Source organism: Ovis aries, chromosome 22 (assembly GCF_016772045.2).
Source record: "Ovis aries strain OAR_USU_Benz2616 breed Rambouillet chromosome 22, ARS-UI_Ramb_v3.0, whole genome shotgun sequence".
Classification (NCBI taxonomy): domain Eukaryota; kingdom Metazoa; phylum Chordata; class Mammalia; order Artiodactyla; family Bovidae; genus Ovis; species Ovis aries.
In genome coordinates this window covers 46,192,082-46,213,244 of record NC_056075.1, presented here as the reverse complement: position 1 = coordinate 46,213,244, position 21,163 = coordinate 46,192,082, and the positions used below count along the sequence as shown (strand labels likewise).

Genomic DNA, 21,163 nt, shown 5'->3' with positions numbered 1-21,163 from the left:
AGACTGGTTCCAAATTGGGAAAGGCGTATGTCAAGGCTGTATACTGTCACCCTGCTATTTAATGATATGCAGAGTACATCATGTGAAATGCTTGGCTGGATGAAGCACAAGCTGAAATCAATACTAGCAGGAGAAATATCAATAACCTCAGATACGCAGATGACACCACCCTTATGGCAGAAAGTGAAAAGGAACTAAAGAGCCTCTTGATGAAAGTGAAGAGAAGAGTGAAAAAGCTTAAAACTCAACATTCAAAAAATGAAGATCATGGCATCTGATTCCATTACTTCATGGCAAATAGATGGGGAAGCAATGGAAACAGTGATAGACTTACTTTCTTGGGCTCCAAAATCACTGCAGATAGCGACTGCAGCCATGAAATTAAAAGATGCTTGCTCCTTGGAAGAAAAGCTATGAGCAACCTAGACAATATATTAAAAAGCAGAGACATTACTTTGCTGACAAAGTTCCATCTAGTCAAAGCTATGGTTTTTCCTGTAGTCATGCATGGATGTGAGAGTTGGACCATAAAGAAAGCTGGGCACCAAAGAATAATTTTGAACTATGGTGTTGGAGAAGACTCTTGAGAATCCCTTGGACTGCAAGGAGATCAAACCAGTCAATCCTAAAGGAAATCAGCCCTGAATACTCATTGGAAGAACTGATGCTGAAGCTGAAACTCCAATACTCTGGGCACTTGGTACGAAGAGCTGACTCACCGGAAAAGACCTTGATGCTGGGAAAGATTGAGAGCAGGAGGAGAAGGGGACGACAGAAGATGAGATGGTTGGACGGCATCACTGACTCGACAGACATGAGTTTGAGCAAAATCCAGGAGTTGGTGATGGACAGGGAAGCCTGGCATGCTGCAGTCCATGGAGTTACAGAGTTGAACACAACTGAGCAACTGAACTGAACTGAACTGAATGGCACAGAAAAAGAGATGAGAGAAACATAAAGACACAAAGCCGCTTAGCATGACCTCTGGGGCCTTGTGCAGTTTGAAACCCCAGTGCCTCTCCAGGCCCATCACCTTCTTTCTCTCCCACCTACAGGACTCCTTGTTCTCTTCCTACACATTCCACAATCCTCTCTTTTGCAAAACAACCCTTCCTGAGGGCTTCCCTAGTGGTCAAGTAGGAAGGGGACTGGACCATGCAATGCAGGGCACATGGATTCAATTTGTCCAGGGAACTACAATCCGATGCGCTGGGGAGGAATTAAGCCCACGAGCATCAGCTACTGAGCCTGGACAGCATAACTAGAGAGTCCTTGGGCTACAAGGGAAAACCCTGGTAGCTAAGACCCGACACAGACACATAAATGAATAAATTTTTTTTTAAAGCCTTCCTTAGGACTTCCCTGGTGGTCCAGCGGTTAAGAATCTACCTTCCAATGAAAGGGATGTGGGTTCGATTCCTGGTTGAGGAGCAAAGACACTACACACTGAGGGGCAAATAAGTCCATGCATCGCCATTACTAAGCTTGCAACCACTGAGCTCATGTGCCACAGCGAGGCACCAACACAGCCAAGTAGAAAGACAAAAATCTTTCTTAATTTTGATTTTTAAAAAGACTTCCTGTCCACCTGACTCAGTCCAGTGTGGCTGATTTACAACGACCATTCTTTTGGAGCATGGATAACCTGGGGTGCCTGACGGACTCCCGGGTAAACTGTGATGCCCTCCACTACACTGGGGGCTCAGGGCAGACGTGGGCGCTCTGCTGCTCTCATTACCGCCACCTTCTTAACACAGTTGCTCTGCACTAAGCAGCTTGTGAGTGAACTCACTGCAAAAGGATTCTGCACCCTTGGACTCAGCATCCAGGGTAGAAAGTCTTCAGTAGATTTCTTCTCTGAGGAATGGTCACAGGGATAAAGAAACAGATGCCCAGCACCAGGCTCCTCTTGCCCACTCATGATGGTCTCTACACAGGCTTGCAAATCACCCTTTGGTGGCTGTTTTCACATGGAACTCAGGGCCTTTAAGGCCAGGCCTGGCCAAGAGCAGAAGGCTTCCTAGGCAATGACACTCACACAGCAAACATTCTCGCTTTCATAATCCCTGTGAGCATCATCACCGCTTTCCATCAGTTGAGAAGTCACCCCGGACCACACCGACACAGGCTGGTGGTTGATGGGGCCAGACAAGAAACAAGACAAAGAGAAGGGGCAACAGGTGATACCTGCCAGGTGAGACAAAGACAGGCATCAGGAGGGGTTCTCAGAAGAGGCTGGACAGATGGAGACAGGAGGCATTTCAGGAAGAGGGCCCTGAGGTTTCAGAGGGCTGCTTGGCCGGGCTTCCCCAGGTCACCCACAAGCAGACAGGACTGGGAGAGGCCACAGGAAGGAGGAGGAGCGCGTGGCAGACTGTGGCTCCCCCTGGGTCCTCCTCGGAGATGAGAAGGGCTGGGTAGCCTGGTTCTCTGAACCTTCCCTGTCGTGTCTCCTGGATTCACTCAGCCTGTAACCGACAAACATCACTTCTACCTGCAGCGTTCATGGATAAGTCCTTACTCACTCAGTCACTCCACAGGCATTCCCTTAGGGCCACTTAGTGGGAATTTGGGACACATGAGAACAGGCCGCCCTGGAAGGTCCAGAGTACTCCTCATCACTCGATCTCACAGTGGACACTGAGCAAGTTCTCCACTTGTGGCCCTGACTCTGTGACTTGGACCTAGGACAGCTAGCAGCCACATCTTCAGACCAGCATCTCCAATGCAGAGGAAGAACTTAAAGACCATTCATCGCTGCCCATCCTAAAGGGATGATCTCTATTATGACAATTTTGAGCTGAAATGTCCATCCTCTTTCTTTCCTGGCTTGGTCTTTCCATTTCATGCTGTGTTCCATCCTCTCACGGTCTGGGGGTCCAAGGGGTCATCTGAGAGGCCGTAAAAATAACAGTTCTGAGGCTGGTGACTTTAGTGTTGATCATAACTGCAATTCTGTTTGAGAATGACTCATTCATCCAAAAAAAGGGCTAAATTTGAAAACCTAAGGTAGCACTTTTAACAAGGAAGTCGTCTTGAGAAAAGAGTTGAGTCTCTTTGCACATGGCATTACTGATTAACTTCCAATTATTTAACACAAAATATTTTCTGTTTTTGTGAGCAGTTGTCCAAGTAGAAAAATAGTCAAATCCTCTCTACGGATAGTTAACAGATAGGAACCCATTTTACGAAGGTTCTGACAGATTAACAACAGTAAAAAAGGTTTAAAATCTTTGCAGTATGAATTCGTGATATCCAAACCACAAATGCCATTTCATAATGGAAATCAAATTGTTCGCAAATAATTGATGCTCTGAACCACTGTGTCTACAGAAATAAACCCCCTTGGGAAATCAGGGCCACAACACATAACAAGTATCTGATGATCTGTTTCCTGCAAGGAGAGAGGGTACATGCTTGGAATTCAGGACGTTACAGTCATTTTTAAACACCATTTTGTAAAATCACTTTTTCATGATATTCTGAAGCTTCCCTATCCACAGCACACTTGAATGATCCAGATTAAATATTTTTAACAGTTTGCATGAATCATATGATTTTGATCACATGACTAATCTGTAAAGGACAAATGATTTATTGGAGCCCTGAGTTTTCAGCATGGGTAACGCTTCTCATTCTAAAAATGTTTATCCTTCAGCTTGAACCATTGTCTAGGAAATTGCTCATATAGATTTTGCTACAACTGGCTTAAAGCTAAACATTCAGAAAACTAAGATCATGGCATCCGGTCCCATTACTTCATGGCAAATAGAAGGAGAAACAGTGGAAACAGTAGCTGACTTTATTTTGGGGGGGGGGGCTCCAAAATCACTGCAGATGGTGACTGCAGCCAAGAAATTAAATGGAAGGAAAGTTATGACCAAACTAGACAGCATATTAAAAACCAGAGACATTACTTTGCCAACAAAGGTCTGTCTAGTCAAGGCTATAGTTTTTTCCAGTAGTCATGTATGGATGTGAGAGTTGGACTATAAAGAAATCTGAGCACTGAAGAACTGATGCTTTTGAACTGTGGTGTTGCAGAAGACTCTTGAGAGTCCCTTGGATTGCAAGGAGATCCAACCAGTCCATCGTAAAGGAAATCAGTCCTGGGTGTTCATTGGAAGGACTGATGTTGAAGCTGAAACTGCAATACTTTGGCGACATGATGCGAAGAACTGAGTCATTTGAAAAGACCCTGATGCTGGTTAAAGATTGAAGGCGGGAAGAGAAGGGGACGACAGAGGCTGAGATGGTTGGATGGCATCACCAACTTGATGGACATGAGTTTGAGTAAACTCTGGGAGTTGGTGATGGACAAGGAGGTCTGGAGTGCTGCAGTCCATGGGGTTGCAATAGTCGGATACGACTGAGCGACTGAACTGAACTGAATTGATCCTTCCGATGATCAAACAGGAGGCATGAAATGTTTCACAAGGCAAATTGGACTTCACTATGACATACCTGCTGAAGAATCCCAGGATAACATCACATGTGATATGTTACATGCGTGAGAAGAGTCCTATATGACACTGCTCCTTAATATTACACAAAAACTAACCATATAACGCCTGAGAATAGTCCTACATTGAACTGCTGGTTAATATCACACAAAAGCTAAACATATAGACACACCATCACATACACATTCTTGCTCCTTGACTCCTTTGTAAGATTTCTTTTTCTGATGTGGATCATTTTTAAAGTCTTTTTTGAATTTGTAACAATCTTGCTTCTATTTTGTGTTTTGGTTTTATTGGCCATGAGGCATGTGGGACCTTAGCTTCCCGACTAGGGATCAAACCCACAGCCCCTGCACTGGAAGGTGAACACTTAACCGCTGGACCACAGGCAAGTCCCCCTTGACTTTGATTGAAGGAAAATTGCTATGATTTTAAGGTATAAATCCGTTTGTGTATCTTTAGAAATTTAAATCTATGTATTTATTATCTATTATATTATTAAATATTACATCAGTTCAGTCCAGTCGCTCAGTCGTGTCCGACTCTTTGCGACACCATGAATCACAGCACACTAGGCCTCCCTGTCCATCACCAACCCCTGAATTCTACCCAAACTCATGCCCATCGAGTCGATCATGCCATCCAGCCATCTCATCCTCTGTCCCCTTCTCCTCCCACCCTCAATCCTTCCCAGCATCAGGGTCTTTTCCAATACGTCAACTCTCCACATGAGGTGGCCAAAGTACTGGATAAATACAAACTTAAATATACGTGTGCATACACATAAGCATTTGTAATGGCAGTGATGAGTGAGGTAGCTTTTTTTAATTTAAAAATCATCCTTTGAAAAAAGTCTTAAATGCCTTGTCTTCTGACCATCCCTTAATAAGACTGACGTCAAGTGTAATAAACGTTGTTTTGGAAAAACTAGTAGAGCTTCCTGTGGTTTGTAGGAATCTGGGGGCCTCAGAAATGGAATTGGTGCCCCGAGACACAGGAGTGGAGGGTGTGCATCTACTTGGCAACTCTGCAGACACACTGGCGGTGGCTTCGCAGAGGACATCTGCCATATGGCCCTGCGATGTCAGCTTGTCAGGGACAGGGCCTCTACGGATACGTTCCTCTCTATTGTACTTCTCCTAATTAAGTTGTATCACAGTGTCACTGAAGATGACTAGAGAATTATTTCCAGAAATGCTAATGAGCCTCCGTGATGAAAGTTAATTAATAACAGAGCACAATTTAAGGCTGAAAATCCTCCTTGGCTTCTGCTATCGAGTGTCAATCGATAAATAAACAGGAGCTTATGGTAGCTCTCCATGGTAACGACTTCAAATTTATCATGACCCCAAAGCAGGGAAGAGGGAAGAACAGAAAAAGGATTTTTTCTGGGCTGACATCCTGGATCACTCTCCAAGTCAGTACAAGGAGTGAGCCTATCTCAGGAAGCTTTTCTTCTCTCTCTCTCTCTTTTTAATTTTAAACCTTGTGTGTTGTATTGGGGTACTGCTGATCAACAATGTTGCGATAGTTTCAGAAGAGATTCAGCCATATATATACACATGTGTTATGCAGATGACACCACCCTTATGGCAGAATGTGAAGAGGAACTAAAGAGCCTCTTGATGAAAGGGAAAGAGGAGAGTGAAAAAGTTGGCCTAAAGCTCAACATTCAGAAAACGAAGATCATGGCATCTGGTCCCGTCACTTCACGGAAAATAGATGGGGAAACAGTGGAAACAGTGTCAGACTTTATATTTTTGGGCTCCAAAATCACTGCAGATGGTGACTGCAGCCATGAAATTAAAAGACACTTACTCCTTGGAAGCAAAGTTTTGACCAACCTAGATAGCATATTCAAAAGCAGAGACATTACTTTGCCAACAAAGTATGGTTTTTCCAGTAGTCATGTATGGATGTGAGAGTTGGACTGTGAAGAAAGCTGAGTACCGAAGAATTGATGCTTTTGAACTGTGGTGTTGGAGAAGACTCTTAAGAGTCCCTTGGACTGCAAGGAGACCCAACCAGTCCAATCTAAAGGAGATCAGTCCTGGGTGTTCTTTGGAAGGAATTATGCTGAAGCTGAAACTCCAGTACTTTGGCTACCTCATGCGAAGAGTTGACTCACTGGAAAAGACCCTGATGCTGGGACGGATTGGGGGCAGGAGGAGAAGGGGACGACAGAGGATGAGATGGCTGGATGGCATTACTGACTCGATGGACATGAGTTTGAGTGAACTCCGGGAGTTGGCGATGGACAGGGAGGCCTGTCGTGCTGCAATTCATGGGATTGCAAAGAGTCGGACACGACTGAGTGACTGAACTGAACTGAACTGATACACATGTTATCCATTCTCCAAACTCCCCTCCCATCCAGGCTGCCACACTGTTAATAATGAGCAGAGTTCCATGTGTTATACAGTAGGTCCCTGTTAGTTATCCATTTTAAATAGGACCCTTATCTTCTTACAAACACACTTTTACCTAGACCATCTCTAGGCTTCTGAAGTCAAGTGGAGGCAAGTCTAAAATCAAACTGAAAATGGAAATATTGATATCAGCATTTTGTCTTAAAGGCTGAGCTCAAAACAAGGTTATATGAAAAGTCAGAGTCACACTCACCACCACATCGGTCCTCATCTTCCCAAAAGTCTTGATCAAATGGGCATAATGATAGTCTTCCATTTGTCGCAGAATAGCTGTCATACAGGCCACGAAATTCCCCTGCGAACAAATCAAAAGATATAGTTGGATGATGAGAGAACAACACTCAAATGTTGATGTAAACTGACAGTACCTTCTTTTGTTTCTCCTCTGCTGTAACAGTAGGTTTTCATTAGCTATCTATTTTATACATATGAAAGTGAAAGTTACTCAGTGGTGTCTGACTCTTTGTGACCCCATGGGCTATACAGTCCATGGAATTCTCCAGGCCAGAATACAGGTGTGGGTAGCCTTTCCCTTCTTCCGCACTGCAGGTGGATACTTTACCAGCTAAGCCATCAGGGAAGCCCAAGAATACCAATACAGTATTGTAAAGTAAAATAAAGTAAAAATAAAAATTAAAAAAAAAAGAAAAAAAGAATAGTGGAGTGGGTAGCCTATCCCTTCTCCAGAGGATCTTTCCGACCCAGAAATCAAACCGGGGTCTGCCGATTGCAGGCAGATTCTTTCCCAACTGAGCTACCAGGGAAGCCAGTTTATACATAGTGGTGTTTGTATGTCAATCCTAATCCTTAAAAATGCATTCAAATATACATCAGGTGCAGAAAAATACTGTTTGATTCCACTTATATGTGGTATCTAGAATAGCCTGATTCATAGTCAGAAAGCACATTGGTAGATATACCAGGGGCTGGGGGTTTTGAGGGTGCAGAGTGGGGAGGGGGCGTTAGTGTTTAGTGGGGATAGTTTCAGTTTAGGAAGGTGAAAAATTCGAGAGGTAGAGCAGGAGGGTGAGAGCTGCTTAGTGCCACTGAACTATACAGTTAAATATAGTTAAAACAGTATGTGACTTCTACCTGGATGAAAAAAATAAAAACTCTGGTTGGCAGAGGGGAGGAGAATTGATGTGGACTAAGAGTCTGGGATCACAGCCCATCAGGGAGACACCACAAGCATGGGTGGCCAGGTAGGTGACCAGTCACGTCAGCCTCAGCATCTTCTCTTTTGCTACATTTCTGTCTCTCTGACTCCATTAAATGCTTGCTCATACATGACTGTCCAGTCTGGAAAAAACAAACTTGAAAGGCTTTTTGCATTAAATATGTGCAGATGGGAGACAGGATTGAAATCACTGCCGCTTGTATTTTGTGTTCTCTGGAAAGTCGCTGCCCTTATTATCAGGCCAAGTATATGTGCAGCACCTCCTCTTGGGCTGTGGCAAAGAAAGGCCTTTTATTTCTCAAATCTGCCTGTATCCCCCTTGGCCAATTTGGAGGCAATCACCAGTGACTCCACAATGAGTTATGGTCCAGTTCTCCTCCAGGAGAAGCATGTGGGGAGGAATGCAGCCTCATCAGAATGTAAAGTGGGAGAGACAGGAATTTCTCATAACAGACAGAGCTGGCAGGAAAGGGAAAGAAGGGGGAAAAAAGAAACCACCGAAGGAAATCAAGACACGGAGAAAGGATGGGACCAGAGCACTGAGCAACGGAAGTGTAGACGTGTTTGCATGTGTAGGACTGTGCACCTGTGTGTGTGCAAACACACCAAGGCAAATTTGGTCTAGTGACTAGGCGGGGGTAAACTGTCCGTTGCCATTTACTGGACTATATCACTCCTGAGGTTCATGGCTAACAGCATCCTAACAGCCTTCCTTGCTTTTAAATATTTTCCCCTAAAGTAATGACGTTGCAAGAAACATAGGATGTATATTTTCTCCCATTAAAGCAGTACAAGTCTGGTAAAATTATAGGATGAGACATACTCTGAGACATGCCCCTAATTTTGCCTCGCTAAATGAGTTCACAGATTGTATTCTTTTACTAACTCTGCTTTTACAAGCAATTTATTTGAATGCCTGAATATCTCTTGCATGAATTTGGAATGCATGCTCTGTAGTGAAATATCAAAGTCCACTATTTTTTTCTGAGCCATTTTATATCTGTAATATACATATATGCTTCCACATGAGTCCTCAGGGAATGCATTACGTAAGTTGGCCAAATCAAATAATGATAATATGGTATCTTCCATTTGCCCAGAAGTGTAAATTATTTGTGAATGATGATAATTGCTGAAATCCAGATTCCAAGTTGGTGTTCAGGGAAAGAGCTTAAATAATGCTTGTTTTCCACTGGAGGAATGATCTGTAAAATGGCAAGATATCCATTTATGAAGATGAACTTTTGAAATATACAGGTGTTTAGCATCTCGTTGAGCACAAGAGAAGCCGCCTTTGTATCTTCTTTACTCTTGATGAAAGCCATCTTCCGGATAACAGTCTTCATCATATTACATGTTGATTGATTGCCACGTGTCAAGCGCTATGCCCGGGCCACTAGAAACATGGCCTCATTCAATCACACCACAGATTTTCTTCTTGTTCCCAGATTATGAACAAAAGTGTTCCCCTCTCAATGAAAATAAGGAAACCCAGCTGTGAACCCAGAACACCGCCTATGAGGTAGGTGCTGAGGAGCTGGGCTAATTTTCCAGTTATCTAGGTATGCATTTTCATTAGTTTTCTGAGAAATCTGAGGTCACTGCTAACGGCCAACTTGAAACAGAGATGCACTTGCTCATACTTCTGCAGTCACTAGAGAAAGCTGGGAAGAGCACGAGGAAACGGAAAAGGTGGCCGTCGACAGTGTCCCCAGTTCTCCCCTGCCCCAGCTGGCTACGACCTGGACGCCTCCCTCCCAGACAAGGAGCTTTTCTAGAACAAGAAGGTTCACCTGCCAGGGGTTCAAATTAATTTTCTGCAGGTTAAAGGGGTTAAAGAATCGGGACTCCCATAGTACAGCCACTGAAATCACAAAGCCAGCTGTGTATAATTCAGAGCAATGGACTCACGTACTGTACTTTAAATATGAAGTTCAAAGTAGAAAGAAGACCCCAGAGCAGTCTTGAAAATGCAAAAAACATGAGCAGGGAGTAATATCCATGAAAAAACAACAAAAACACAGAACATCCAGAATCCGGCCAGATACTCAAACGGGTGATGTGGACATGCTCAATTTAGGGAGCAGACTGCCACATAATGCTGAAAGATTCATGCAAGGCAAAGGCTGGGGGAACTGACATGATGCAGAAAATGAAAACCTGAAGAGAACATAGCAATTTCCATAAAGCAAATCCTGGGAAGGCTTCAATAGCTGGTCGGGAAGCTTTGCATTTGCATGAGAACGTCACAGAGAGGGCAGCCAAACGGCCTCTTGTCTAACTGCCATGGGGACTAACTGGAGGACAGGGGCAGGTCATTGCCCTCCGAGTTAGAGGTCAAAAGGCCGCAGGTACAATGCACTCCCTACTTAACCTAAGGAAACGTTATGGAAAGCAATTTGTACAGTTCAGTCTTGCTTAGAGGAAGCAAATCTTTCTATTTCAGTCCTTTTCTAAGCAGAAATTCTGGACCCCACCAAGAAAGAGGTAATATGCCTGTCAAATTTCACAGAAAGGCCCCCTCTTTCCTTCGGAACGGAGTCCATGCGAGGGGGCCAGCATCTTCAGAGAAGATACGGGGCGGACACCATGGAGCATGACTGCCTATGTGAACTCAATGGAACCCTCTGGAGCAGAGTGGTGGGTTTCTAAGGGTAGATGGAAAGCAGGTATCTAAGGAAGCTGTATTTGAAACCAATCACACACCAGAAACAGAAATGGGGGTGAGCTGTGACACAAAACTTATTCTGCAGGCTCAGAAGAAAATTGCTATTCGATGCCTGGCCATTGATTTATTGGAAATGCATTTAGAAGTCATAGGATGCTTTTAGTTTAGACAGTGGGTGGGCGGCAGGTCGGCTGGGGGTGACTGTACAGAATTCCTCCTAGAAACTGAGCCTGGGGGTCGAGTTCTAGTCCCAGTGGCTGAGTAAAAATGAACAAATAAATAAAATAAGACATATTCCTTATGACTTCAAAGCAATGCAAAACAGGGAGAGAGAAGTCAGGAGGCAGTGGGAGAACTTTTAAAAGCCAAGACATGGAAGCCTCATAAACAAAAAGATGTGAGCTTCATTAGCAATCAGAGATGAAAATGGTATATCATTATTTGCCTGCCAAAATAGCAGAGGAGTATTTAAGTGATGATAATGTTCGCAAGGGCACAGGGGATGAGCACTCTTAGACACCACTGGTGGGAGCATAAATTGCTATAACCTTTTTAAAAAGCGATTTGGCAATAGGTTTAAAAAGTCTTGGGAAAAAATACTCATCTCCTCAGGGTAATTCTACTTCCCACAAGCCACCTAAGGAAGTAATTCAGAATCAGAAATTTTATGCCCAAAGATGTCCACTGCATCTCTGAAAACATCTCAGTGTTCAACAGCTAGGAACTGTATAAGTAATACAATATTTTGTAAGATTGCAAGGTAAAATATAGGATGCCCAGCTCAATTTGAATCTCAGAAAAATATGTCCCAAAGATTGCAATGGAAATTTTGCACATGACATTCATATACTACGGAAATTATTTGTTGTTTACCTGAAGTTCATTTTTTATTTGCTAATTCACATAAACATACCAATAGTTTTCTGATGAAACATTATGTAACCATCAAACAATAATCATGAAAATATGAACTGTTTTAAATAGTATAAGAAAATGCTCATAGATGAAAATCAGACATAATCATGGTACTGATAGTTTTCAGCAAAACAAAAAAATATAACAGGAAAAAAATCAAAAGAAGAAACAATTCAAAGAAAAGACATCACATATGATAAGGGTGGGAGGATGAGTCCAGATTACTTTTAACACTGGAAAATATATTAGCATTTTAAAAGGTGGGACAGGAACTGAGAGTTGCACTGACATACATACCCCACCAAATGTAAAACAGATAGCGGGCGGGAATTTGCTGTGTAGCAAAGGTAGCTCTCTGCAGCCTCCCGTGGTGAGATGTGGCAGAAATTCTGGGGAGGGTGGGAGGGGGGTTCAATAGGGAGGGGACATAGGTATACTTATGGCTGATTCACATTTTGTATGTCAGAAACCAACACAACAGGGGAAAGCAATTTTCCTCCAATTAGAAAATAAATTCTAAAAAAAGGTAGTCATTAGATAGGACAGCTGAGATCTCTACCTTCTTCTCCTGACCCTTAGTGTCCTTAGGGGTGCCCTTATTCTCAAAAAGTTCTTTCATTGGGCTTCCTCTGCCCACGTGAACTAGGTCACTGCTCCTCAAGCCCTGGACTGAACTTGTGTCTGTGCCCTCTTGGAATTTTCTTTCTGACCCTCCTCCAGCCCACTTTAAGTCTGGAACACCAGGGCTCTAAGCAGGTGGACAGGCAGACTGGAGGACAGGCAGAACGCAGCGTTGCTGGTGGAGCAGGGGACGCTGTGTGGCAGGCAAGTGAGTGCAAAGTCCCAACAGGATACAGACAAAAGGTTTCTAACAAAGGGCAGATTTTGCAGAACGATGACTTAGGGCGAGTTCTTGTCAATGGTATCTTTGCCATCTTTGCCTAGTCTAGAGTCCAAGGCCGTGTACATGAATTGGAAGGAAAAATCCCAAGGATTTGTATTCACAGTCCTGAGCTGTGAAGGGGCGCCTCTTTTATGTAAAGACATCAGGACGGAGTCATGAGGCTCAGAGAATAACGTTTGACATTGCTCTTGGTAACCCCATCCACAGTCCAGAACACTTCATACACCCCTGGATCTCACATGTGCATGGGGCCCGCAACACAGGCAGAAATTATAAGTCTCCTCCAAGTGCTCTCAACGCCAAGGGATTTGGGGGAGCTCCAAACTGCAGAAGCTGTCAGAGCTGCAGACAGAGCTCCAGGGACATGTGGTCTGGAGGGCAGGCTTGAATAGGAGAATCTGCTATTTATATCGGGGATTACACTTCTTGGTGCCCAGTGATGATGTGTCAGAAATTTTAAATGTGTTTTCATGAAAGCAAGTGCTTTGAAGAGGAATTCTCATTTATATATTTCATTTCAAATATATCGATAAAAACAAACCTACTTCATAATCACCATCAAAAGTTGAAGAAAAAGTAATCCTCCAATGATACTGCTAAAGGACACTAGGCAAGAACTGTAGCAAAGGTGAGAAGATGTATCACTTGGTGGATTCTAGATGACTTCCATACTGGGGAGCATTTCAGCCAAAGAATCAATACTGTATGGCAACATTATGAGGACTAGGATCTGGAAAAGGGAATGTGGGTGAGAGCTGAGCACTCTGTTTCAAAGGCAATTGTTGTTGCTGTTCGCTCACTAAGTCATATCTGACTCTCTGTGACCCCATGAACTGCAGTACGCCAGGCTCCTCAGTCCACTCTCTCCCGGAGGTGGCTCAAATTCATGTCCATTGAGTCGGTGATGCTATCGAACCATCTCATCTTTTGCCACACACTTCTTTTGCCTTCAATCTTTCCCAGGTCTTTCCCAAAGAGATGGCTCTTCACATCAGGGGGCCAAACTATTGGAGCTTCAGCTTCAGCATCAGTCCTTCCAGCGAATATACAGGTTGATTTCCTTTCAAAGGCAGGGGTGATATGAAACAAATCCCCATACAGATAAGTTCTTGGACAGATAAGAAGCCCTAGAGAGTGCAAGGCTTTCTGTTTTCAAGAGGGAAAGCCAATGGTGAAATGTTTAAAGGTTCTATTTGTTATAAGGAAACTTAAGAGAGAAACATAGGGAGTACAGACAGATAACACAAAGAATATCTCAACATATCGTTCAGTGGCCCAAAGCATCCTCCAAAACCTCTGTAGAGATGATGTTTGTGAAAAATATACATGGGGGTGTCCACATAACAAATTATAAACAACCATAAACACAAACTTATCTGTTTCCTCACATTAAACTGACAATGTTTCTAAAATTCACAAATGCACAAAGACCAAGAGAAGAAGAGAGACAGAACCACAGAAGAGAGAATTCTGGAAGCTGACAAGCGGATGCACAAATGATTACTAGCTGTGCTGGAAGCAGGAAGGGAGTGGATATCTATCAGGAATCCTGTTGATTCTGGGCAGAGAGTCTTGGAAAGTCTCGGAAACTGGAGCTGCCAGTTACTCAGAGAGCGAGGCTATGTGTCAACTGGAAATCCAAAGCCCTGATGTCTTTAAAACCTGGCCAATATGTCCACCCCAGCAGGTCCTCTAAGGGGAATGGCTCGCTCCCAGCAGGGAACCACGTGTTTACCCTCCTGACAAAACAGAAGAGACAGCGGGGCAGGACCACTTGGCTGAGACTGTCCACTGATAGGAAGCTGATTATTTTAAGTCCCCACACTGCTCTATTCAGCTGGGCTCCCAGCAAAGCACCAAGTATAAGCAAACTGGAACAGGCAATTGGCAGAATCCTCGCTGGAGAAACTGACCAGCCTAAGAGAATACCCAATAACTTTCCATCAAGGTTCTGACAGCATGAGGACCCCGTCCGCATGGGCTCCTCATGCAGTGAAGCCCAGAGCCTTCAAGGTCTGTGCATCCATGGGGAACAGAGGGTCTTAAAGTGACTGCAGTCCTCAGGAGAAAAATCAACCAGATATTAATAAAGGAGGCCAGAACAAGCAAAAACAAAAGCCAGAGGAATGAAAGAAAATTGAGAAAACATAAGAAAATTCAATCACTATTATCTTCAGCTAGGTAAGAGATGATATCCATAAAACAAGAACATAATGTTATAAAAAGAAAAACAAAAGGAACAGATACAATGAAATGATTATGGAATGTTTCAGCTGTATTAGCAGAAATAAACATCTTAATAGAAGTTTGGGGATATACAATTAATGAAATCCTCCAAAAGTAGAACAACAAGACACACAGAGAATAAAAACATCAGACAATCCATTCAGGCGTCAATACTGAATAAACAGAAATTCCAGAAAGCACACAGAAACTGGGGAGACAAAAGTATTTTTACAAAATAATAGAAAACTCATTAAAGGATTATTAGAACTAATAAGTGACTTCACAGATTATGGGATACAGGATCAAATTACAAAACTCAATTGTTTTTCTAACACTAGCAATGAATAATCTCAAAACAAAATTCAAGGGAAAAACTCCTTTTACTAAAGCATCAAAACAAACTTAAGAATAAATTTAACAAGATTATATAATACTTGGACCCCTAAAACCAGAAGGTACTGTTAAAGGAAATTAGAGAGGACCTAAATAAATAGAAAAATACCCCATGTTCATGGAATAGAAGACTTAATATTGTTAAAAGGGCTATAGTCCCCAAATTGAGGTACAGATTCAACCCAATTCCTATCAAAATTCCAGCTGGCTGCTTTGCAGAAATTGACAAGTTAGTCACAGATGACTGTATTTTGCCTGATTTCATTCTAAAAAGTGTCCAGGAGAGGCAAACCCATAAAAACATGAAGTTAGACTTGGGATTGCCAAGAGCTGGAAGTTTAAGGAGAGAATGGAGAGCAACGGCCTTCGGGTATGGGTTTCCTTTGTGAGTGAGGACAATATTCTAAAGTGGATTATGTGCCTATAGTTAAACCCTTATATTCTTATGTTAAATAGATGAATTTTATGGCATAAAAATTAGATCTTAACAAAGCTGTCAAAAATTCTTAAATATAAATTAATTAACTAAACAATGTGAGATAATCATTCTAAAATGACAAGCATATCCAAAATGAAAGGGCCCACTGAGGGTCAAACACAATCAAGACTCACATGTGTGAGATTTTGAAATATTACAGATAGAACAATAATTCTCAAGCATTCGAGAACAAAAGAAGAGGTCCAGTGGTTAAGACTCCAAGCTCCCAATACTGGGAACCTGGGTCCATTCCCGAGTCAGGGAACTAGATCCCTCATGTTGTAACTAAAGGTCCTGCATGCCGATATTAAGACCTGGCACAGCAAAATAAATAAAAATTATTAAAAAAGAAAAAAAGAAATACACAAATAGTTGCAAGCATGGACTAGGAATTGATCATGGAGAGGACAGTGAAGAAGACATTTAATTCTCAGGACAAGTCAAGCCCTTGCAAACCCTCAGATTTAAAATGGTAATAACCCATTTGGAAAACTCCTTCCAAATTCTAGGATCCTTGTGAAATTGTTCTTTCTCTTTAGATTTGTGAAATAGACACAAGGAAGTTTTTCTCACCTTTGCTTTGGTTTCTTCATTCAAGTATTTTGACATCATGGGAAATCACTTACCCCTTTTAGGATGGGGTTGGGGGTTATAAGGAAGAAACGATAATGCAGATACAGCAATGGTGTCAGACGAAGAGAAGACGGTGCCCGTGTGAGATGCGGCAGAAGACACAAGTCACTGCTGTGCTTCACAGAGTATTCAGCATCTTGTTAATTAAATATGTGTTTAGGCGTAACACATAATGAAAAGGCTGAATCAGGTACTATTGTTAACACTGAGGTTATTGGAAAAATAAACATTCACTCATACCATTTGAACTTACTACATCTTTCCACAAAATACAGTCCACGGTGAAACTGAGGGCAGTCCTGTTTCTCTTCTCATTTCAAGAAAAAGTCAGTCCCATGAATCATCTATCCAAAGTACGGTTAATTTTTACTCATATAGTTTCCAAACTATTGTGATCTCTTGTTTTATAAAGGACCATAGAGTGAGGAATGTTTGTAAAAAGATGCTATACCAAATTAAAAATAGTATGGTTGAGAAATGAAACTAATGTCATCTATTAGCTCCTTTCAACCACTAGCAACAAATTAAACCTGCATCTTAAATTTAAATTGAATGCTATAGCTCATATCATTGCAGACACGATGAAGAAAAAATTTAATTTTTAAAACAAAATCAATTTTAACTTTACAGTGGTAGTAATTGTAGGAAGATGTTTATAGGAAAAATATACCAAAAGGAACCCTCTGGATCTTGTATTACCCATAACAATTATTTGCTGCTTATTCCACATAAGAAATTAAACACGTATTCACATTTGTTAAGAAGAGTAAAAATAAATTACAATCAAATTTTATATATACACAAGTATACTTTGTGGTATAAAGAGGAATATACATATATTGTATAGAACTTGTTGATATAATTCATTTGATGCTAACATAAGTCAGATTACTACAGAAAATTTTATATTTATTTTCATAAACAATAAGTCAGATAATACTAGAACCTTAGAGAGCTTTCAGATCTTCTCCTACAATATATAGTAACTGTAAATACACTGTAGTAAAAACAAGAGTAATCCAGTCTTAATAAAATTTTGCCTTTGAAGGGGGATCAATGTACTACACATTTTTAAACTCTCTTTTGTCCATATAGGACACTCTTGTCATCATAGTTATAGATTAAAATTGAAACTCTTTATTGGATGAAATGAAATTCCTCTCTATGAATCAAAGAATGATGCTGTGCTCAAAATATCTATATTGGTTAGATGAGCTGATGTGAAGAAAACTGTCACATACAGAATGCTAAAAAAAAGAAAACACTAATGAATCATAAGGAGAACAACATCCATTTTGGAATATAAGATTATTTTAAAATAGAGGCAATGACAATCTAATTTATAAGATGTTATTTCTTAGGAAATAGTTATTTATACATAAACATATACATCTACAGTGTGCAGATAAAGGCTCAAATGCTGCCTATCACAGTGCGTCACTAACAGCTTGTCTGCTCATGACTCCAGAAGCCCTCAAAGTTCTTTGAGCGCTAAGTACCTTGAGGTTTATTTCCAAAATCTCCTACTGTGGGGAAGTGGAACTCAGTCTAGCGGGGTGGTACCCAAGAGAAATTCTGCAGAGCAATGCGCCGGCTGAGCAGGCGTGCAAGAAAACACACACGGCATGAAAGCCTCCCATGGGGGCTGCATGCCCATCCCATCTCCCCTTCCTCACAGCCCTGAGGAGATCAAAGGGTCCTCAGATTCTGAGGTGATGGGGCCACTTGGAACTTAGCAGAAGAAATTGAGGAGCTAAGGCAGAAATGATGAGGAGATTCAAAATGTTACCGAGTATTAGTAAGTGCAACACTCAACAGACACTCAAAGAGTGGGCGCTGTGTTGACAACACAGAGTTTGGGGGCCTGGCCAGGTGGATACACACGGTGCCCCCAGGACGAGCACACACGGGGGCCTGAGGCCAAAGGACTAAGTCAGGAGGACCCAGAAGGATGCTGGAGGAGACTGTCCTGGCAGAAGTGAGAACAGAAGCGATGGATCACGACACAGTGGCAAGTCCGAGAGTCTACACCGGTACTCAGACAAGGGGTGCTGGCAAGGCAGGCAGTGTTGGAAAGAGAGACAAAGGTAAGACCCTTACCCTACAGATCACAATGTGTACACGAAACCAGAAAATAAGGAAACCACTCGTTCCAACCCCTAAAGCAATGGTTGATTCCAGAAAGGATTCTCAATGGGGACTGAAAAGATTCGGATAAATGTCCCTGGGGATAATCTGAAACTATCACCCCCACGTTCTTCCTCATTACAGACTGTGGCCAAGGGTGTGACGGAATGCAGAGGACGCATCATCCGTGAGATGGTATTCTGTGCCAAAAATGTGAGATAATAAGGAATAATTGTTTGAGGAAAACATCCTCACCCTAGATGGGGGAAGAAGTATGGAAGATAATTAACTCCTTTTTATATGTGAGAGTATAGAGAGAGTTGGCCAACACACACTTAGGAGAGGAGAAGAGAAAGAGGCAGTGCTCAGAGCCCAAGTTAAAGGAGGAGGAGAAGGAGATGGAGGAGGGGTGAAGAGGGGAAAAGGGACACGGAGGCTGCAGACAAATCCAGGTTATGCGACATTGGATAAGACCATTGGCCTGTGCCCTTAAACAAGGCCAATGAGGAAACCTCACTAGAATTGCTAATTTTTGTAGATGCCATATTATTACTGACTATGCAGCAGAATTACTTTCTTAGCAGATGCAAGAAACAATGAGGGACGAACGTGCCATCATGTCCGTGACAGACTTTTCCTCTGGTGAAAAAATAAATTTACATTTGATATTTACAAATACACAATGGAGAAAGGGCGGATTTAATGCATACCTGACGGACTGTTAATAAAGAATGGATCTAGCTGACAGGTATTCACGTTTTACTGTAAGATTTTTCCAACATGTCCGTACCTATGCAAACTCCAAAATAAAAAGCTAAGGGGAAACAACTTCTACTCACGGACTACTGGAGAAGGCACACGTGGCAACAGTTCAGTAAGACACAAGGCCACAAATGTTATAAAAGGCAGCTACTGCAGACTGGCAAGGGAGTCTAAGAGCAAGCAGTTCTTTTCCAATCATAGGAATTATTACTGAGTATAATAACAGGAAAACAAGCAACAACTTAGCTATTTAAAGACATTTAGGGAAGGGAGAGAGGAGGAGTCAAGCTTCCCAACTCAGAAATATTCACTCGGGAAACTGAGGAGCAAAAATGTAAGTGAATGGAGAGTGCTAATGCTTTCGTATATAAAGCTCTGACACATGCATTCTTCTTCAATGCAAGAATGATTAATTTACACTGTAGAACTGTTTGCTGGCCTTGACAAAATACTCTTCAGTGACAGAAGGAAGAGTAACGATATCCCGTCTCCATACGAAATACAGATCTTAATATCACGCACATTCCTTTCATTGTTTTACAATACTTTTCTTTCTATGGTAAAGGTCTACAGGCAGATGACAGAAAATTAGCTTACGAGACAAGACTAAAAGGCTTGAGGCAGACAGTTTATAATAATCACTGGACCCAGATCAAGAATGCTATGTAAAGTAGAACAGGCTATGTAAGCTCTTTGAGCCTCAGTTTCCTCATCTGTAAAGTGGGTACACTAACTTTAAAATCCAGAATTGCTGGAAGATTTAAATTGCTTATTGATGTAAGGATATTAGCCCAGTGTCTGGCTACATATGCAAATGCTGGTTATGATGGTGGTGATCATGATGACGGAGAATACAAGAATATTTTAAAGTCACAAATTTGTATATAAAGTCAGGAGACATTCATAACAGAGTCCAAGCATGCTTAAAAAAACCTGGAGATATATTTCTGTTCAGGGTCTGGAAGAATCAATATAGTTAGGATGCCAAGTGATCTACAGTTAGCAGGAAGGTATTATACAAATTAACAATCTAATTCTAAACTTTATATGGAAAAGCCAATAATGTGAAACAGCCAAAGAAACTTTGAACGACATTAAAGGACACACCACTCCCTGATTTTAATATTTATTACAAAACTACAGATAGTAAGACTATGGTACTGGTGAAAGAACAGACCGATAGATGAAAAAAGCTGACCACATACACACGGTTAATGGATTTTCACCAAAAGTGCCAAGAAAATTTAATGAAAAGTATAATGCCTTTAACAAATGGTATTTTCAAATGATACAATTAGACACATATGAAAAGTCAGAAAGAAAAACGAGGGAGACATGGAGGAAACTACGGTTGACCTATACCCTACACCATATACCAAAGTCAGCATAAAATGCATCATAAATGCAAAACCTCCAAAACAGCAGAAATTCTAGAAGAAAACACAAGGAAAAACCTTTCCAGCCTTGGTTCAGGTATATATTTCTTGGGATACAAAACGCATGAAACATACAAGAACAATTGACATCCTCCTATATTGCTGGTCTGAAAGGCAAAAGGGTACAGATATTTTGGGCAAAGTCTGGCAGTTTCTTGTACATTCCATCATATACTGACCACAGGGCCCAATCATCCTGCTTCCAAGTATTCACGCAAGAGAAAGGAAAACATACATCCACACAGAGACTTCTACAGAAATGGTTACAGACAGTCTTAGGGTTAAATGCCAAACATCACCTCATATGTCTATTACCTGAAAAATGGATTAACAAACACGGGACATCCATATGGTGGAACAGGGCTCAGCAATAAAATGAACATTTTGCTTATCTACTGATAAACAGATGTAGATCATTCTCAGACACCAAGTCTTTCTTTTGTTAAAAACAAAACAAACAACAACAAAAAACTGTGCTAACTGAGAGATGTCAACACAAAAGGCGATACAACGTATAAATCCATGTATGTGACGTTCTAGAAACACAGAACT

General features: G+C 41.8%; 1 protein-coding gene across 2 annotated transcripts in view; it reads right to left on the bottom strand.

Moving 5' to 3' along the window:
• The window catches only part of DOCK1 (dedicator of cytokinesis 1), a 569,019-nt gene that overhangs the window by 217,400 nt on the left and 330,456 nt on the right, over positions 1-21,163 (bottom strand). For both annotated transcript variants that reach the window (XM_015103500.3, XM_042238527.1), the window contains exon 28: positions 7,086-7,187. In XM_015103500.3, the coding sequence (XP_014958986.2) occupies positions 7,086-7,187 (102 nt within the window). The remainder of the gene's footprint in view (positions 1-7,085; positions 7,188-21,163) is intronic.